This window comes from Calonectris borealis, chromosome 3 (assembly GCF_964195595.1).
Source record: "Calonectris borealis chromosome 3, bCalBor7.hap1.2, whole genome shotgun sequence".
Taxonomy (NCBI): domain Eukaryota; kingdom Metazoa; phylum Chordata; class Aves; order Procellariiformes; family Procellariidae; genus Calonectris; species Calonectris borealis.
Window position 1 is genome coordinate 33,213,493 of NC_134314.1, and position 18,037 is coordinate 33,231,529.

The 18,037-nt window shown below is 36.5% G+C and overlaps 1 protein-coding gene across 1 annotated transcript in view; it reads left to right on the forward strand.

Moving 5' to 3' along the window:
* Nucleotides 1-18,037, forward strand: part of ADGRB3 (adhesion G protein-coupled receptor B3) — a 489,232-nt gene that overhangs the window by 442,111 nt on the left and 29,084 nt on the right. Inside the window, exons 20-25 of the mRNA XM_075145284.1 lie at nt 1,130-1,280; nt 1,845-1,914; nt 6,723-6,789; nt 9,004-9,089; nt 12,563-12,661; nt 12,996-13,167. Of these exons, the coding sequence (XP_075001385.1) occupies nt 1,130-1,280; nt 1,845-1,914; nt 6,723-6,789; nt 9,004-9,089; nt 12,563-12,661; nt 12,996-13,167 (645 nt within the window). The remainder of the gene's footprint in view (nt 1-1,129; nt 1,281-1,844; nt 1,915-6,722; nt 6,790-9,003; nt 9,090-12,562; nt 12,662-12,995; nt 13,168-18,037) is intronic.

Here is an 18,037-nt window from a genome sequence, read left to right on the forward strand (position 1 = left end):
TAACCTTCCCAAATTTTTGTAGCTATCACCCTTGATTCAACAATATATGCAAGCATCTGTATAAAATTAGGAACTTGCATATTTTCTCCCTAAATAATTTGCTAAATTGGGATTTTAATAAAAAAAATTGACTAGCCTTTTATTTCATGCATGTAAGATAGCTATTAGATGTGTATACTGCATAAAGAAATAATCATAAAAATAATAACTACATTTCTCAAATACGATCTTGCATTGTTAATGTTGGGTGTGTGAAATATTTTTTTTTAACCTTGATATAATTTTGACACTTCAAATTGTGATAAGAATAAATTGTAATAAGGATATTCTCAACATTATTGGTGTGGTTTTGGTTCTGGGGTACAATGCACAGTGTATTTCATAGCCTGCAACTGGCATTTTAAGCAACAAAGTGGAGGGTAGATCATCATTTATGCCAAGGAGTTCATTTATATAAGCTACAATGTCAAGTTTAATTAAGGACTACAGTGACGAAAGCCAATTGCATGTGCTCAAAATACTTTTCAGATGACAAAATGACTGACACTCATAAAAACAATATCCAGGGTAATTGTTAAGGTTATGATACTTAAACGTGACTAAAAAGATCTCAGGCAGAATATTCTGATAGGTTAATGTCCTATAAGATTTAAATTAAAAAATCAAATAAATCAAACTTAACCTATTGCCTAAAATTTAGATTTACAGTCAGGATCTTTCTGCATGGAGGGAAAGAAAATACAGCTGGCAATTAGGAGCATTTGTACCCCCACATTTTCTTTATTCAGCTCTGTGACATTTTAAAATCAGTAACTTTGTAACTTCCTTACTACAATGGCTTTATGATGATCCCTGGTCAAAGTAAATGTGTAGAGAAAAATCTGATGGCATGATTTATTTTGTGTTCTTTGTCTCTGCTTGGCACACTCAGTGTTTGGGAAAACAGTCAAAACTTCTTCTGCCATCCCCATCTCTCTTTCTTTCTCTCTCTTTGTGGCCACCACACCATAAAGGGGGAGTTGATGCTAAGGATAAAGGTCAAGATGATAGAATATGACAACTCTTTGAATTGAAAAGAAAAATGAGTGTCCCTAACTATTCAGCATGAGCTTCTTTTTGCTCCCTGCAGGGCATCTGCACCACAACCACCGCATTTTTACACTTCTTCTTCTTAGCTTCATTCTGTTGGGTTTTGACAGAAGCGTGGCAGTCATATATGGCTGTTACTGGAAAAATTAGGACACGGCTCATAAGGAAACGTTTCCTGTGCCTTGGATGGGGTAAGTCTGTAAAATTCATTTCCTTAGAATCATTGGAATGAAACATTTAATGCAGTGACAATGTCAAGAATATCATAATTTTCTTCAGTAAACCTGGAAGATAGTAGACAGCACGTTACTGAAAAGAAAACTAGGTTAGGAGCCTTTCCATTTTATCTCAAGCTTAAGCTATGCTGGTGTATATGTTAGCATTCTTTCATAAATATGTTTTAACAACATTTCAGAAGATTTTCAGTGAAGTAGTATAATATCAAGAAATCAAAATAAAACAAGAAAAAACATTCACTGAATATTCATGAAGCCTCTTCCTAGATTCACTTTAAGACCTGTCAAATGTACCAGTAATTTAGCTACATCAAAGTGGTACACCGTGGGCAGAAAAGAGTGTCCTTCTGCAGTGCTTCAGAAAAACAAATCCTGCAATAGCACTGTGCTTCATTAAATGATTCATTCCATGTAAAATTGGCCATTTTGCATTAGCTTGCCCTGTCATTTTTTGTCCAGGCAGAACAGCAATATTTTGCTCAACATCTAATTGTTATTACTGTTTTGGGTTTTTTTCAGGTTTACCAGCATTAGTGGTTGCAATATCAATAGGCTTTACCAAGACAAAAGGATATGGAACAGCCCACTAGTAAGTCAATCTGAAATGATAAATTATGTTTTTAATTACAAGACTGTCATGCCCATCAGGAATTACATAGCATAGTCTAAAGGCTCTATAGGTATCCATTCACACTTGGAACTGCCGTAAGAGTCACTGAGTGGTCCACAAAAGAACAAAGAGAAAACCATATGCCAGTCTTGGACTGAGCTCAGCAAAGCGCCTGGGATCCTGGATTTCTTGTGAGGTTTTGAAGTAGCAAGCCTTTTAGAAACAGTGAGGATTAGGTCCGCTTAGACACCTAACATTTATATACATGTACCAAAAACAAGGTTAAATGTTATGCATAGCCTTTCCCAACCTCTAAACATGTCTAAAACTGTACTGGCAAGAGTCTCTGGCACCCAGGTTTCTGCCCACCAAGCATGTACCTCGGCTTTAATGCCCCTGAGTTGCTTGGATCCAAAGCCCCACAGAAATCTCAAAATAGCTCTCCCATCCATCCCCTCTCTCCTGGAGTGCCTGATCCAGCCCGTTTCCTGGTCTGGGCTGTACTTGAGAGACAGCGAGGAGGAGATCTGTGTACTTCATTTTAATTTTTTTAGTACAGTTCATGTTTAGCCACCTGGCTGGTTCCAGTGCATACTTAGCACCCTGGAAAACTCACTCCTCAGAGAGGCTGCCCTTCAGTTGTGTCCTGCTGAAGAAGGAACGTGGGCTGAGCCTCCCTCCTGCCAGCAGAGCACTCCAACCACCGAGACATTATGTATGCAAGAGTGTGTTTCCTTCGGTTGTCCTGTTTGGAGCTTTCCTCACTTTGCCCAAGAAATTAAGTATGCATCTGGACAGAAAGAGAGGAAATATGACTCTGTAGCCTGGTAATGAGGGCATTCATCAGAGATGTGCGTGAGTTAGGTCAAGTCCTTGCTTCAATGAATATTTAACTATTCTCCTTAGCATCATCACTGAGTGAGATCAGGATTTGCCCTCCCTGCCCTGTGTGTCCCACCATCTTGCCACATGGCAGGGGAGGCTTCAAGCCCTCACTCCAGCTCCGGGTGGGTAAGGATTCAAAAACAAATCTCCTGAATACCGGCTCTAACCACTGAGCTCTTTAGTTTTAAATTGTGACAACGTGCATCTTGCATTTTTTTAATGAGGAGTGGCTTACCTAACTGAAGTGCTTAACTTGCACTTATAGTTGGCAATTATTAGTGAAACAACGGTCTTAGCCATCTTTTGGGAGTTATATTGAGGACCTACTCCTCTGACATTTTTTCTAACTAATATGTCCTCATCTTGCTGGCTTTTTTATTATTTAGTCCTTGAACCAGAACTGGAGAACCATTTAGGCTATGAGAATTACAAATCACAGGATTACAATGTCCAGACTCCATTGGGGATTTAGCTCTGTCCCTTGCAGGATCAATCCCATTGCATTTACTCTACCGAAATTATTCATGTGTGACTATTTGCTTTAGTTAGTGTTGCTTCCTGCTTCCTTCCTGGGCTGAATGCATTTTTAAAAGAGGATATACTGAAATATTCAGACAAAGCAACAAATCATTCATTAAGGGTAAAAAAGAGCATGTCTCTGTGCATGTAACAGCTCCTCTCCCAGGGTCCAAAATCAGCTGACACAGTACCGTGGGACAAAAGCACAAAAGGAGGTATACAAGGGACAAACAGAACCATAATGCAGCTTTCTCATCTTACTTGCAAATACATTTTCTTGGCATTTGACATCAGAATTACATAAGGAAAACAGGGCATGCAAGGAATGGAGATTCCTCCTCCATCACCAGCTGATGTGCTATCCCTCTCTAGAAGCTAGCAAAGAATTGTGTCCCATAACAACTCTTGGGCGGTGTAAAAGCAGAGCTCCTCTCCTGCTCCTCCTCCCATAACTAAAGCACTTGTGTAAGTTTTTTAACTGCTTACACTATATTTAGCCTGTTTGACGGCAATCAATTACACACATGCTGCCATCAGAAGTGCATCCTGTTGCAAATTATTCCTGGTCTGTAAGATGCTATTTTTGAAAATGAAGGTTTCAAATGGAGAAAATTAAGAGTGAAAATGAAGAAACTGATTCCAATCCCATACATGAAGAGGTTGATGGAAAGGGAGAAGGCCCAAGGATCTTTGAAGCAGATCTCAGTTTCATACGGTATATGACTCATGGGGGTGGCTTGAATTGTTCACACTTGAACCAATTCTGTGATCAACAGTCTCTGATTTCTATCTTTTTCATTCAGTCCTAATTATTAGACAATTATCTTACTGTACATCTAAAACTAATATTTCACACAGACACTTGTACAGATACAGATACAGAAGCTGAAGGGATTTCCTAAAAATAATAAAAAAAACAGAGTGACAAGTTTTTCGATATATCAGGATATTTGAAAAAGATTTGTGTGTCTGAAAGCTTGATTGTTTTTTCCAACTATTTCTGTGAGCCTAATAAATATCGTTGCTACTTCTCTTCAGACGACCAGAGCTACGAAAGTATCACTACTACAAGTTATAGTTAATAAACCTGCGTGACCTCCTCATGTTTACATACAGTGCTATATATTAATAAACAGTGCAGATAACTTCCAGATATCAACAAAAATTAAAATGCTGTCATAGTCATGCACTCCTAAGAGAAGGAACCATTCTCTTGGAGAGCATCAAACAACACACAAAATGTACAAGTCTACAGATACTTCATCACTCAGCAGAATTTTATGACCATGTAACATGGCCCTATAAAACCATTGGTGGATGCTCTTAATACTAATCAATTTATATGGCTTTTTGCTATGTGGGGACCAGGGAGAAAGAAGACAGAACAGGAGAACAAAATAAAAACAACTATAAAGCATAGAAAAAATCTATCAGAGCAAAGAAAAAGAAGAGAAGAAGGAAAAAATAGTAAAAAATTGACAACAATTGCCTTATGGTATAAGGCACCTGAGAACCTGTCTTCAGAAAGTCTTCAACAGAAAAAGATTAAGAAAAAGCGCATTTCAGAGTCATCAACTGGCAGATATTGAATACATTGCAATAATCACATCACACATTGTTGAAAATCGAGATTGTTGAAAATTCAGACTGTGTGAAGAAAGAGGACAACCTCTACATGTTTTTCCAGCTCTGCTTCTAAATGGAAGTCACTCTTTCGAACAGCCTTTTTACTTGAGGGCATGGGAAAGGGAGGGAACAACTCTCCCTTGGTTTTAAAGATTTTTGTGGTAGACTGTTTTCTTTTTATTTAAAAAAAAACTTGTTGACCCTTCTTTTCAGCACAGGTAGCTGAAATTATGTTTCAAATGCAATACATCAATAATTTTTATGAACTTATGTTTTTATCTGCCAATAAACATGAAAATTTTAATTACATGTCTTAGTTACGCAGAGTGGTCATCTTCATTAAGTTTAAAAGTTCATACTGGTAGCGAAATGTACTGTGAATACATTCCCCCCTCTCAGAAGCCCATGTTCCCAGTCTCTCATAATAAATAACCTAGCTTTTGGAAAAACAGCAAGAAAAATTGCAGAAAATTTTGAAAGGATTTTTCTTTGACATTACAAAAATAAATTGAACATTATTGTTGTAGTTGTTTTTTGAGGTAGGATGTAGAATAGCTTAACACGTATTACTTTTTTAACAGTGAAGCAGATATGAACTATTTGCATCAATTTATCATTCCAGGATTTAGCACACTGATGCTATTTGGTTCATGTGGCAGATTTCACATGGCTTCATTGCAACAGGAAACACTTTTATTCTTTGCAGTTAGAATTCCAGCCGTAACAGACTATTAATATTATGATGTGCTTGCATTTAATTTAGTTCGTTTTCAAAAGCACAAAAACAGTAGTGGAAAATAAAGATGATATGTGTGATTCTGATGTGAATGTCTCTGGATGTGAGATCCAAGTAAATTATTTGAATGCATATACTTGAGTTTTCTTATATGTAGGTGTGATCATGCATTCAAATAAACATGCAGTTCTTTGAATGTGTAATCACTGGGAAAATAGCACAGCTGCTTTACTTCAGTGTGTGAAGCTCCTGATCTTTTACAGATATGGAAAGCTTTACATCATGGTGTATCAAATATTTAGAATTTGGTTCTGTAAGCGCTCTGTGTTTGGAAATCTGATGGTTTTCAGTGAAAGCCCTGATGCAGTATGACAAACTCTGCAAGATCAGTAGCTCACCAAAAAATACAGTTTTCAGATTCTTTAAAATATTCATTTAAATTGTTTGCAAAATATTCCAGAGAATACAGAACAGTTAGATCATATATTATTTTTCTTTAATGGGAATATCGTCTGTAAGACCTAGTTCTAATAACAATTACTAAATGACATAAGACAAGATACATAGAAACCTGTTTTTTCTGAAGTTCTACGTTACAGGTACTTGACCTTTCATTGCTTTAAGTATAGAACTGTCAGACATTGTAAACTGGAAATGTTTCTAAATACCTACATGGCAAGTCCTGTTCAGTTAACTCGTGATATGTGGTTAGAGGACATTCAATAAAGATTTGCAAACTTACTTTCTATTGTGCTTTTAATGCGTTTTAGGTATTTCAGTATATGTATAATTCACATTAAAACTTTTGAAACATTAACAACTGGTAATGGAAATAACTTTCAATTCTCTACATCGTCATATCAACAAAGTAATTCTTTTTTGTGTGTGCATATGAATCTCTATATGTAGGATTGAACATACACTGGAAGAATCTCATGCTGTAGTAATTATTAATGCTTTCTTGGCAATATGTTATATTTATTTTTAATTTGTGTTAGTTCTTCTCTAATGTTCTTTCCAGCTGTTGGCTGTCTCTTGAAGGAGGGCTACTTTACGCTTTCGTTGGACCTGCAGCTGCTGTTGTCTTGGTAAACATTAATATAATTTCCAGTATTTTCATATGAAATGATGGAGTGTGCTATTGAAATTATAAAAGCTTAGCTATACAGTAGCATTACATTTTGCTGTAAATACTGAGCTCGCTATAGTTTAACATATCTTCAGTATTTTGAATGCATCCTTTATTGAATGCAATAATTCGTTTAACTGTATCACTTCTTTACACCAGCTATCTCTCCATGTTTACACAGTAAGCTGTGAAAGAATAATGTACTGATTAGTGGCACAGAAAACTTGTTACAGGCATCACCGAGTTATTGTCAGTAGCATCTACACAATTGTCACTGCCTTGTGAAGTTCAGTGACAGTCTTGATAGAGTGTTGCTTGGCAGTGTATCGCTGTGCCAGCAGAAGCAACAGGAGGAGTGGAACCAACAAGCAAGTTCTCCATGGCTACTGCTTTTGAAGGCAAAGAAAAAAATCATCATAGCTGGGAAATGTTACTCGTTTGTCTATTAATCTTCCACATCTCTGGAAATGCGTTTAGGTGTAGGATTCACTTTGCCTAATTGTAGACATCTACAATGTAAATTTCTGCATTGAAGCTAGTTATCCCAGCCATATTTCATTGTCAGTGGAGAAAAACACACACTTTTAGGGCTCAAACCATCAGAAGTATTTCAAGTGTCTACTTTAGGGTAAGACGAATTGCACCCTACATGTGCCATCGGCTATCAGTCATGTGCTCTGCACTCTGTATGGATTTTTTACAATAACTCATTTAGCATTTTCCCCTTACAGATTTTGAATCTAATTCTTCTTTCCACTCCACTAATTTTATACTAGGGTAGCTCTATCAACACCGGTTATTTCTGATTTTCCCTTGCAAAAGGGAATTGGTCTTAGTAGTCATCAAAGATATAGCCATTTAGCTACATAGATTTTCCTGGAATAGACGTTTACTACTCCCATAGAGTTTGTCTCTTCATTGCCTGGAGTCAAGCCAGGATCCTTTTGTACAATTCACAGTCCTTGTCATGATAGAGGAGCCAAGGATGTTTACAAAAAGCCAGTCATAATTTTCACATGGAACTGTATGTTCTCTGTGTAATTGGCAAGCTTTGTTCAGAGATGTTTGAAGTTCACAGCCACAGTTTGCCCTACCACTAGCTAGTAGCTATGGAAGAAGCTGTTCCATGCAGCCACTTAAGCCTAAGCGTACAAAGCAAAAGAATTATATAACATCAGCTGAAAAATGTAAATGCTGAAAATAAGGTGATAATAAGAAAAGCTGGGAAAGAGTTGGCAGGACAGACTGGCAACAATTAGGTGTTTTGGCACAGGTCTTGAAAAATCTGTTTGAAAGGATAAAAGGATTACCCTTTGCTAGTAAAAAAATAAGGAACATTTATTTAATAGATTTATTATAAAGGAACATTTATTTAATAGATTCAAAACAGGCCATGCAGAGACAGATTCGTAGAGTTGAGTTCAATAATACAAATTGATAATAACAGTCATTAAGTTGTCCATTAAATGCCATTAGTATGTCCATTGTGTGCCACGCTCTGACTGCTGAAACATTTGGATTTTTTTTTAGGTTAGGTCTTCCACCCATGTATGTGATCATAACACTGTTTACTTTAATGGAGCTAAACAGACTTACCCCAGGCATCCATCTGGCCCACCAAAAAACGGAAACTGTAGTCAAACAAGGCTCAAGACTGGCATTTTGGTGAATGACATAGACAATGACTAATGTGCAGGAGGACATGGAAAAGCACAGGCCAGTTCTGCATAAGTGGGAACACCCACATGGGCCGTAAAAGCTTAAAAAGGAACGCGGTTACAGTCATTGTGTGCTCTGACTAGCTCTTCCCTTTGCGCACAACTCAAATGCAGTGGTTTTCCTGGAATAGGATGTATCATTGCAATTAAAACTGAGGAAATGTTAAAGCTACATTACTCAAGCTTCTGGCCAGCAGACATGTACGCATATAGCTTGATACCAGGCATAACTCAAGATTCAAAAATAAGCCTGTTGCGGTGTGCGTATGTGTTACCTATTTGAGAATATACACTTTTCTTGTGCTCAGGGACGGTGTTACACATTTTCTGATGGAATACTCCGAAATGTAACAGAAGGCATTTTGCAGGCCTGTAAGAGCCTTTTTCTGAAGTAACAGGATAAAGTATTTTCTTTCAGGCACTGAAAGATCAACTCTTTGTTTTCTGTTTGACAGGTCAACATGGTGATTGGCATTTTGGTATTTAATAAACTTGTTTCCAGAGATGGAATCCTAGATAAAAAGCTCAAACACAGAGCAGGGTAAGCAACAATTGGGTTATTTTAAAGCATATTAAAATGGTTTCATCAATTTTCAATTACAGATATTCACCAAAAATGCTTTTAATTGTGCTTTGAACTTTTATATCAGTGTAACAGTGTGTCTAACAGATTCCATTCATCTCAAAAACTGCTGTTGCATTATCCTGAGGGAATGCAACTAAACAAACTAAACATAATAAAACACAAGTACAACAGTATTAAGTTAATAATAATGAGGATTAAACAAATCTGGGTGGAGGTTTCACAAGAATGTCACACATGTAAAGTTGTTGCAGTTAGGAAAACAGTTTTATGAACGGTGTGTACTGAAGAAACCAATTATTTTTCTCTAGCTGTCAACTTCAATTACTATGATCAGAAATGTTACTCATTTGTGTAAACTGTTATAAAATATATTTTATAGCAATATACCCATTACTGAGTTCAATGCTATTCTGTCATTCTGACTATGTGAACAATTTGCCTTTGTTCTTACATCCATATCTACATAGATGTATGTTCTAAATTAGTGTAACAGAATTTCAAAGTAAAGAAACATGTTTTAAAAGCAAAAAAAAGAAAAAAGGTAATGGAAATTCTGTGTTATCGATTATTTACTTGCATTTATATTCAAATTCTGTTTGTTATCATGAGAGGAAAGGATTATGATGGTGGTGGTATCAGAAACTGTTTTTCAGTGGATAACTGATTTGAAGTACTGCAGCAGCAAACCTAGATTCATTCAATATTGGAGAAAAATATTTCACAAGTGCATCGTCACCTTCTTAAAGCTTATGAAAGTATATTTAAACTTTGCATAATTGTTTTTTACAGCTACATGTTCTAGTATTGTCTTTTGGGCAAGCTTGTAGTTACCAGCAATATCTGCATTTCTAGCAACGATAAGCAATGATATCTTTATTTTACTGTGTATTACTGCTATGGGTAAATTTATTACAGCTTGTCTTTGCATTATTTTACCATTTCACTAACAGTAGCATTCTTAATAAGTTCAATTCATTGGTTAGATGAGCAAATTTATGATAAATACTTCAGCTGGTGTGATTTGCACTTAATATTAATTCAATTAAATCTTTCTGGTTTTCAGCTCCTTCACCATTGTTCTGACAAATATGTACCAAAGGCTTTCATTTTGTTTCTTCTCTTTTCCTCTTTTTTCATTAGACAGTTTTAATTTTTTAACCTTATTTTTGTCTACATTGTTCCATCAACATTCTTAACTGTGTAATAACACTGATGAAATCTAGAATATTATAAAACTATATAAATTATTTCAGGAGTAGTAATAACTTAGTAATCACCAATTCAAATTCACATTCTGCTCTAATTCCAGTAATTTAAGGAGTGGGAGCAGCCATGGGTTTGGCTTTGTACATTTTCTAAGGATATCCAAGCTTAAATTTAACTGCATCGGTTTTTTTTCAGCTACTCAATTGTCAGCTATAGAAATCTATTTGCTTATAGTATACTTTCTTGATGAAACAAATAACTTGCTTTCTAACAGTGTGCAACTTAGTAAAGAGGCATTTTATTTTAAAGTAAATGGATAAAGAACTAGAAATTGTTCTGTCAGAAACAATACAGCTATTCTGGGAAAGCGTGTAGGTGCCCGAATCGAGAAACAATCTTAACTTTTGTGATAGTTTGAGATGGTGGCTTGGCAATAGCATTCCTTGATACTACTTGGCAGATGAAGAGTCTTGAGTCACTCTTTGGAGCATAGAAATTGGTGCAGCATTTGACCTCCACCAGAAAGGGGATTGTCACTCATTTCTCAAATATCTCTTGCCAGCCATGCCCAGGAAGGCAACTTCTTTCTTTCTGGCAAACATTGGACTTAAACCTGTCAAAAGTTCAATCAAAAGTTCAGCTGTAGAAATCATTTATGTAGGATTTAAAGCAGTGAATGGGGCAAAATATACTAACTCCATATGTTTTTTTCCACCTTAATAAGCATGTGGAGAATCAACAAGTGTCTTGATGGATGGATATCAATCATTTTCCTGGCATAAGGGGTAGCACACATGTATGACTAGCCAAAAAGATTATATTTGGTCTATATACACATCAAGTTCTATTATTTGCAAGATCCAGAACAAATCCATAGAGGTAAAGAGAATCATCCAGTCTCATAACCTTGAAGTATTGCCAAGCAAAGACAGAAAGTATTTTCCCAAGCTTAGGTTAAGCTTACCCAAGGCATTATTCTAGTTCATTCATTAATGTAGATCTTTAATTGGTGTAAACTGAGGTTGATTCACTGAGTTCTTTTCACACCCCACAATCACCTTTTACAAGGTCATGGCTCTCACTGTTTTTTTATGAAAAAAAAAAAAACACCAAACCTGTATTTTTATGGAAAATATACTGCACTTTTTTATGGAAAGTCATCATTTGGTTTATCAAAATGGAAACCACTGGAGTTCAATGTTGTTTTGGGCAGTATGTTAAAAATTTTGTGAATGCTGGGTTTGGCAATAAAAAGGAGTTCCATTGGTTGAAATAACTGGGAAAAAAACTGAAGTGTTACCTATCTTCACCATGTTGACCACTTTCCAGCTGGGAATAGGTAAAGCACCCTTCCTGTCGCATCTCAGTCAGCTATGGTTATTTCTGGTTCTGAGAGCAGAAAGAGAGGGAATAGCAAAAGTCTTTATTTAGTCAACTCAGGAAGTTGAATGCATGCTGTATGTAAAAGAAAATTTAAATTCCAGGTTTTGCCCTTTAACTCTTCTGACAGGTGCCGAGGTACAATTGTCCGTACAAAATGCTTTGAGCTTAATGCTTGTGTACTGTGTTTTATTAAAATGCAAAACAGGTCACCCTTTTTTTAGTACCAACTAATATTTACTTCATCAGATTCCATACATTTCAAGCCCTGTATTCAGACCTTCATATGGCATGAATAAAATCACTCCAGATGTTGGCAGGCCATTCAGGTGACTAGTACAAATCTGACTATACAGTACGCTCATACTGGTTTGATGCTTGAATACATTTTGCAGGTTTCTTTTCTATTAATGCTTTTTAATTGTACATACTTCATACTCCTCCTTTAAGTGTCCTATACTCTTTCTCAAGCAAGTTTGGATACAACAGTCTTATAACAGGTCTGAATAGAGGGATTCCACTTTGTGTGTCTATCCTAGCACGTGCTTATGTTTACTTCAGTGTACTGAGCAGTTTTGATCACTGGACATTTGGGGCCTTTTTTAGCTTAAATGGAAGAAACAGAGTCTGCATGAAATGAAGCCCCATAGCATTAACATTTGAAGCTAACAATAATGTAAAGTACAAAGTACAGTTTTGCAACAACATAGAGCATTCATCCTGAATAAGTCTACTTACTTTTTCTGCATGACGTCATATTTAAAAGCTAAATTTCAGTAGCAACGTTTTTTGGTGACAATTCAATATTTTGTTCTTTTTGTGGGTGTTCTGTTTGTTTGCAGTCAGATGAGTGAGCCTCATAGCGGTTTGACGCTCAAATGTGCCAAGTGTGGAGTAGTTTCAACAACAGCTTTGTCAGCCACCACCGCCAGTAATGCCATGTTAGTCCTGATCATTTACATCTTCTTGTTACAAATCTTATACAGTGCATGTGAGACAATAGTTTGATGATGACAACTGTGTTTGCTAACACTGTATAGAGTGCTGAGCACGTTTAAATACTTTTTAACAAAAAAAAAAAAAAAAAGCAACTGTGTTTATTAACTGAATACAGGATATTCTTTAGATCATAAAGTACCGACACTGTTACATTCTTGTCTGTGATTTTCAAGTTAACTTGACAAAGTGCCATCTTTAAATATGTTTTATTTTAATAGTGAGCTTTTAATCATTTTTTACAATATTACAGTGCTGCTTTTCTCTTTCTTTCAATAGGGCATCCCTTTGGAGTTCCTGTGTGGTGTTGCCACTTCTGGCCCTAACTTGGATGTCTGCAGTTCTGGCCATGACAGACAAAAGATCAATATTATTTCAGATACTTTTTGCAGTATTTGATTCATTACAAGGCTTTGTTATTGTCATGGTCCATTGTATTCTCCGAAGGGAGGTGAGGAATGGCTTCCCAGTTTTCTAAAGGGCTGTGCTCCTGTTAATCTCTCAACTGCTCTTTAATGTTATATACAGCTTGCACTGCGGAAATATATTTCATAGAAAGAGAAAAGTATTTTATGGTGAGATGTAGAGGAATAAGTGAAAGAGAGAGGGAGAAGATCACTTAATTCCAGGTGCAGAATGTCAGTTTCAGTATAAAACTGTACCACTTAATTAAAACTGGCTTTTAATCAATCCCAAGTTCAGTTTATTTTTAAGTGTTAGCCTTTCTCAATATTGTGAGTATAGGCAAATACTTACATGAATGCCCTTTTCCTGAAGACCAAAAGCTATAGATTTTTAAAGTCTCTAAAACTGATTCAAACACAAAATGATTTCTGCTTATACTGTCCCTGAAAGAGGACACAAGGAGGTGAGGTGTTATGTTGATGAAGATCTACCCTTCAGTGCTACAAACTCAGGTACATACTTAAGGTAACATACTTCAGTTATGGGGACAGTGAGGATGAAGACAGATGAATGCTTTGAGAACAGCAAGGAAAAGCTAGTACCCCTGTCCTGCCCTTCACAGATGAGCATCACCCACTGCAGAATTCATCAACACTGAAACCTGATGTCAAAGCTATCACACAAGTGCTCTTTAACCCAGCTCTGGTGACAGCTTCACTAACCTATCATCTAACCTGTTAACTAACCCTACATTTTTATTGAGATAGATAGATAGGTTTGAGAGCAGTAACACAACAGCTTTGCCGGCAGATCTGTGGTAGTGGGACCATCTATCAAAAATGAGCAGGCGGAGCCAGACTGGAGAGCAGTAACCTGGTCCACCAGCATACTTATGCATTAGCCATTTATCAACTTCAGGGTATTTACCACACCAATAAACCAAATTACACTGTCTAGCATGGTTCCTTCTGATTGGCAAGAGTTATTCAAAACCACTTCAGGACTAAAAAAAGAGAAAGATGTTTCAGGAAATGATTATTGTCAACGCTGAGTGAGGACTCTCACAGGGTGGTTTCCCTTTCCACCATTCCCTTTAAACATTGAAACTCACTATATTAATGAAAAAGAATTATGAGTGGCATAATTTATTTCAATCTTTCAGTAGTGTACCACTTTACATGAACTTTATATCACGATCCTACACAGTATGCATACATGATTATCTTATCAAAGAATTAAGTTTCTAATTTTTAAGGAAAAAGCTTATTAATATCTTGCAGAAAATAGCCCCTTCCATTGTGCTGACTCCATCCCACTTTATTCAAACTGTTAGAGGCCATGAACTTTTGTTTTTCTTAGTTTATCAGCTTTCATAGTGGAAGGGGCTTACCTCCTTTAATAACTTTTCTTTTTTCTTTTTTTTCTTTTCTTTTTTTTTTTTTTTTTTGTTCAGGATAAAAATATGTGCAGAACAAGAAATAATACTCAAGACAAATCTATTTTATGTAGAACTGTCTTGCTATCCCCTTATTTTCTACAGCATTTTCTTTTCCCATATGATTTACATTTGTGAAAGAGGGTATTCTCGTCTGTAGAACTGAAAGCCATCATTTCACATATTCTTTAGTAAAATGGTAAGGCACTGCAACTATTTTTACTTAAATTCTTCAGTAGAAAGAATGGCAGTTCCATACTGGTTTTCCTGTCTATAAAATTTGTATTTGCCTTGGCATACCGCCTCCCATTTACTGTCCTAAGGAACAATTTTTATTTTAAAATATATATCTTTAGCTCAAGGTTGCAGATGAAACCATCAAAAACAAAGCAGTATAAACAGCATTATCTTTCATAGAATCATAGAATCATAGAATATCTTGAGTTGGAAGAGGGACTCATAAGGATCATCAAGTGCAACTCCCTGCTCCTCGCAGGACTACCTAAACATAAACCATATGACTAAGAGCATTGTCCAAACACTCCTTGAACTCTGGCAAGCTTGATGCCGTGACCACTTCCCTGGGAAGCCTGTTTCAGTGACCGACCACCTTCTCAGTGAAGAACCTTTTCCTAATGTCCAGTCTGAATACTTGCCCTGACACAGCTTCATTCCATTTTCTCGTGTGCTAATTCTATTTCTTTGTGTCCTGATTTTATTTCCTCCTGTCCTTTGTGAGGATGCAGAGCTGTTGGAACACATACCTGGTTATCACTCATTGATTTTGTCAAAAAACAGACCAAAATCCATAAGAAATTTTAAAAGAGTAACATAGCATAGCACTGTATAAAATAAAAAAAAATCAGGCATTGAAGCCTGCCCCAGTGCAGTAATGCAGGAGTTTATTTGGAAAAAAAAAATTTTGACTGCTTAAGGTGAAATTGAACAGGCATCTTCCCCCAGTGCCTCAAGCCCTGAATTCAAGACAGGTTCCCTGCGCTAAAGACAGCTATTTGCTGCAGATACTTCATTCCCAGGGAACGCTTTGATATTGCTGAACATCTCATGGAAACATTCTTGTCTGACCCTACTCACAGGTAGGACTGTGGTGATAGAGGTGGAATTAGTCTTTTCTATAAGTAAACTCAGTTTTCAAATTTGTAGGGCACCTTGACTTCAACCACTTTTAACTCACTGGTTTAGTACAAGCAATATGCAAAAATATCTGCTTATAAAGGTGTGTATACAGGAATTTAGAATCTTAATTGTTTGTGTGTAGGCTATCAGTTAGTTATGGTTTATATTTCATTTGCTGCTCTGTTAGCAAATCACATATATGTATCTCATCTAACTGCAAAGAATCATTACTTTGTTTAACTCCTTAAAGGAGTTGTTCCTGCAAGCCAGTCTTGGCAATTACACCTCCTGGTCCTAACACTGAAGTTCTAGAAGAAAGGCATTTGATAAAACAGCTAATCAATCTGTCTACATGTTATTTTAAAAAATAACACGAGAAGATTTCCCAGTGAGGCCCAAAAAGCACCTAGGTTTGAGAAGATTGTCCCTTTTCAAAAAGGGGAAGGAGTTTTTTCTTCATTCCTGACAACTTAGGCAGAAGTAAATGTACAGAGACAACTTATTCACTAATCAGTAGATTATCTCCAGTCAAGATGATGACAGTAGTGGTGGTAGAAGACAAAGAAGCCTAGGCATATTGCTGTTTGAACTCTGTTTGACAGAATCTTCTTTAATCCTCCAGATTTAAATTGTAAACTGGGCAAAACACTTGAGGAACTAATTAAGGTTTTGGGTTTGTTTTTTTTTTTAATATGGGAAAAGAAAATGAATAGAAAGTTCTTCAAGAACAGCAGAGAAGTAAAAGTTGATGCACTTGAAAAAATTTTTGTTTCAAAAATGTGTATGGTCTGCACTTGTATGGACCAGTTTGCAGCAGCAAAGACATAATTGTTTACTGCAACAAGTTCCTACACAGAAACAGATGTAACTCCAGTAAGTTATATTTCAATCTGGCTCTAGAAAGTCTGGCTTTCTAGCTCCAGAGACTCTTAGGTGAGTAGAAGCCAAGATAGTGGCCATCATGCACAGTGTGCAGTGCAGTCTTTGCACTGCACAGGGTACCTCCCAGCTGAAAGAATAGTCTGTTACTTTCTGTTGACTGCAAAAGCATTTTGCTCTGCCAGCGCCTGTCAGGGAAACCCTGCCAACATATTTGTCACTCTTGATGACAGCTACAAAGCTATCTCAGTTATAGCCTATAGGATTGATCTAATATTTATAGCTTGCCAGCACAGGCAAAGCAATAATTCTGACTGTCAGGAAAAAAAAATATGGGCTGGAATATGTCACCATAAAATTCAAACAAAGAGGACAGCCCTGCTTTACTATGCCTTTATTGTTGTTACATTACAAAAAGACACAGTCTTTTACAATTACATATATAAAACCTGCATTTTTCCTCTTAGTTATATTGATATGAAAACATTTTTTACTTTCTCTAGTATGCTATACTGAAGATCTTTTGTGACAAGGGCTGCATTAGGAAGCCAGGGACGTTCACTGAGTAAGATATACAACGAGAAAAGAACTAAAAGTGATGTGTTGTGTCTATTTCTGCCCTCCATCAATTCAGGGTCTTTTGGAAAGACATTAAATCTTTTTATATTTCCATTTCCTAACTTCTAAGATAACTATAATACTTCTTAAGCATGATATCTTTTATAGACTGTTTGGAAATTAGGAAAGAAAAATGCAAAGTAAGAGTTAGCTATTATTACTTTATGTTGCCTTCTTAGCTCAGAGAGCCTACATTTTTTTTTCCTCTTCTTGCTGTTTAAATACCTAATTGGGCATTGGGAAGTGGTGAGGTATGTGTCACAGAACAGAGAATGATAGGAAAGGTTAGTGCTGAAGCTTCTCCATCAGAGCAAAATGGTTTGCCTGACCTGTTTGAACACAAGATGCTCTAAAGCTAATTTGAACCACACTGAGTAACTCTTGTTAATGCTGGTGATGGGAGGAACCCACACGTATTTTCTTCTTTTGCTGTGCTCTGCTGACTAGAGAGCATTTGGATTAAATGCATCGTTGGCATCTGAAGCCCACATTTCTGTATTACAGGAGAAAAATAAAGAGTACATGAGTAGGGAGAGGGTAAGTTATAAAAGCTTGGAGTTGGTTACTGTTGCTAAGGAAACCACTTCCCTGGTATCAGCACGTTCATCACATCTGTCTCTCCTGCTCTGCCTGGCTCTAAGAAAATCTTGTAACTTGATCTTAAAAGGCAGGGGGAAAATACAAGATTATATTTCAATGTAAAGACAGCACAGTCTTTACATACTCAAACAAGTTTGAACAAGCAGTTTAGAAAAATAAGCTGGTATTTAGAATGTTCAACCTTTTTGTTTCTGACTTCTGTGAGGACACCTAGAAGTTGCAACATATGTCGATATGATGGATATAG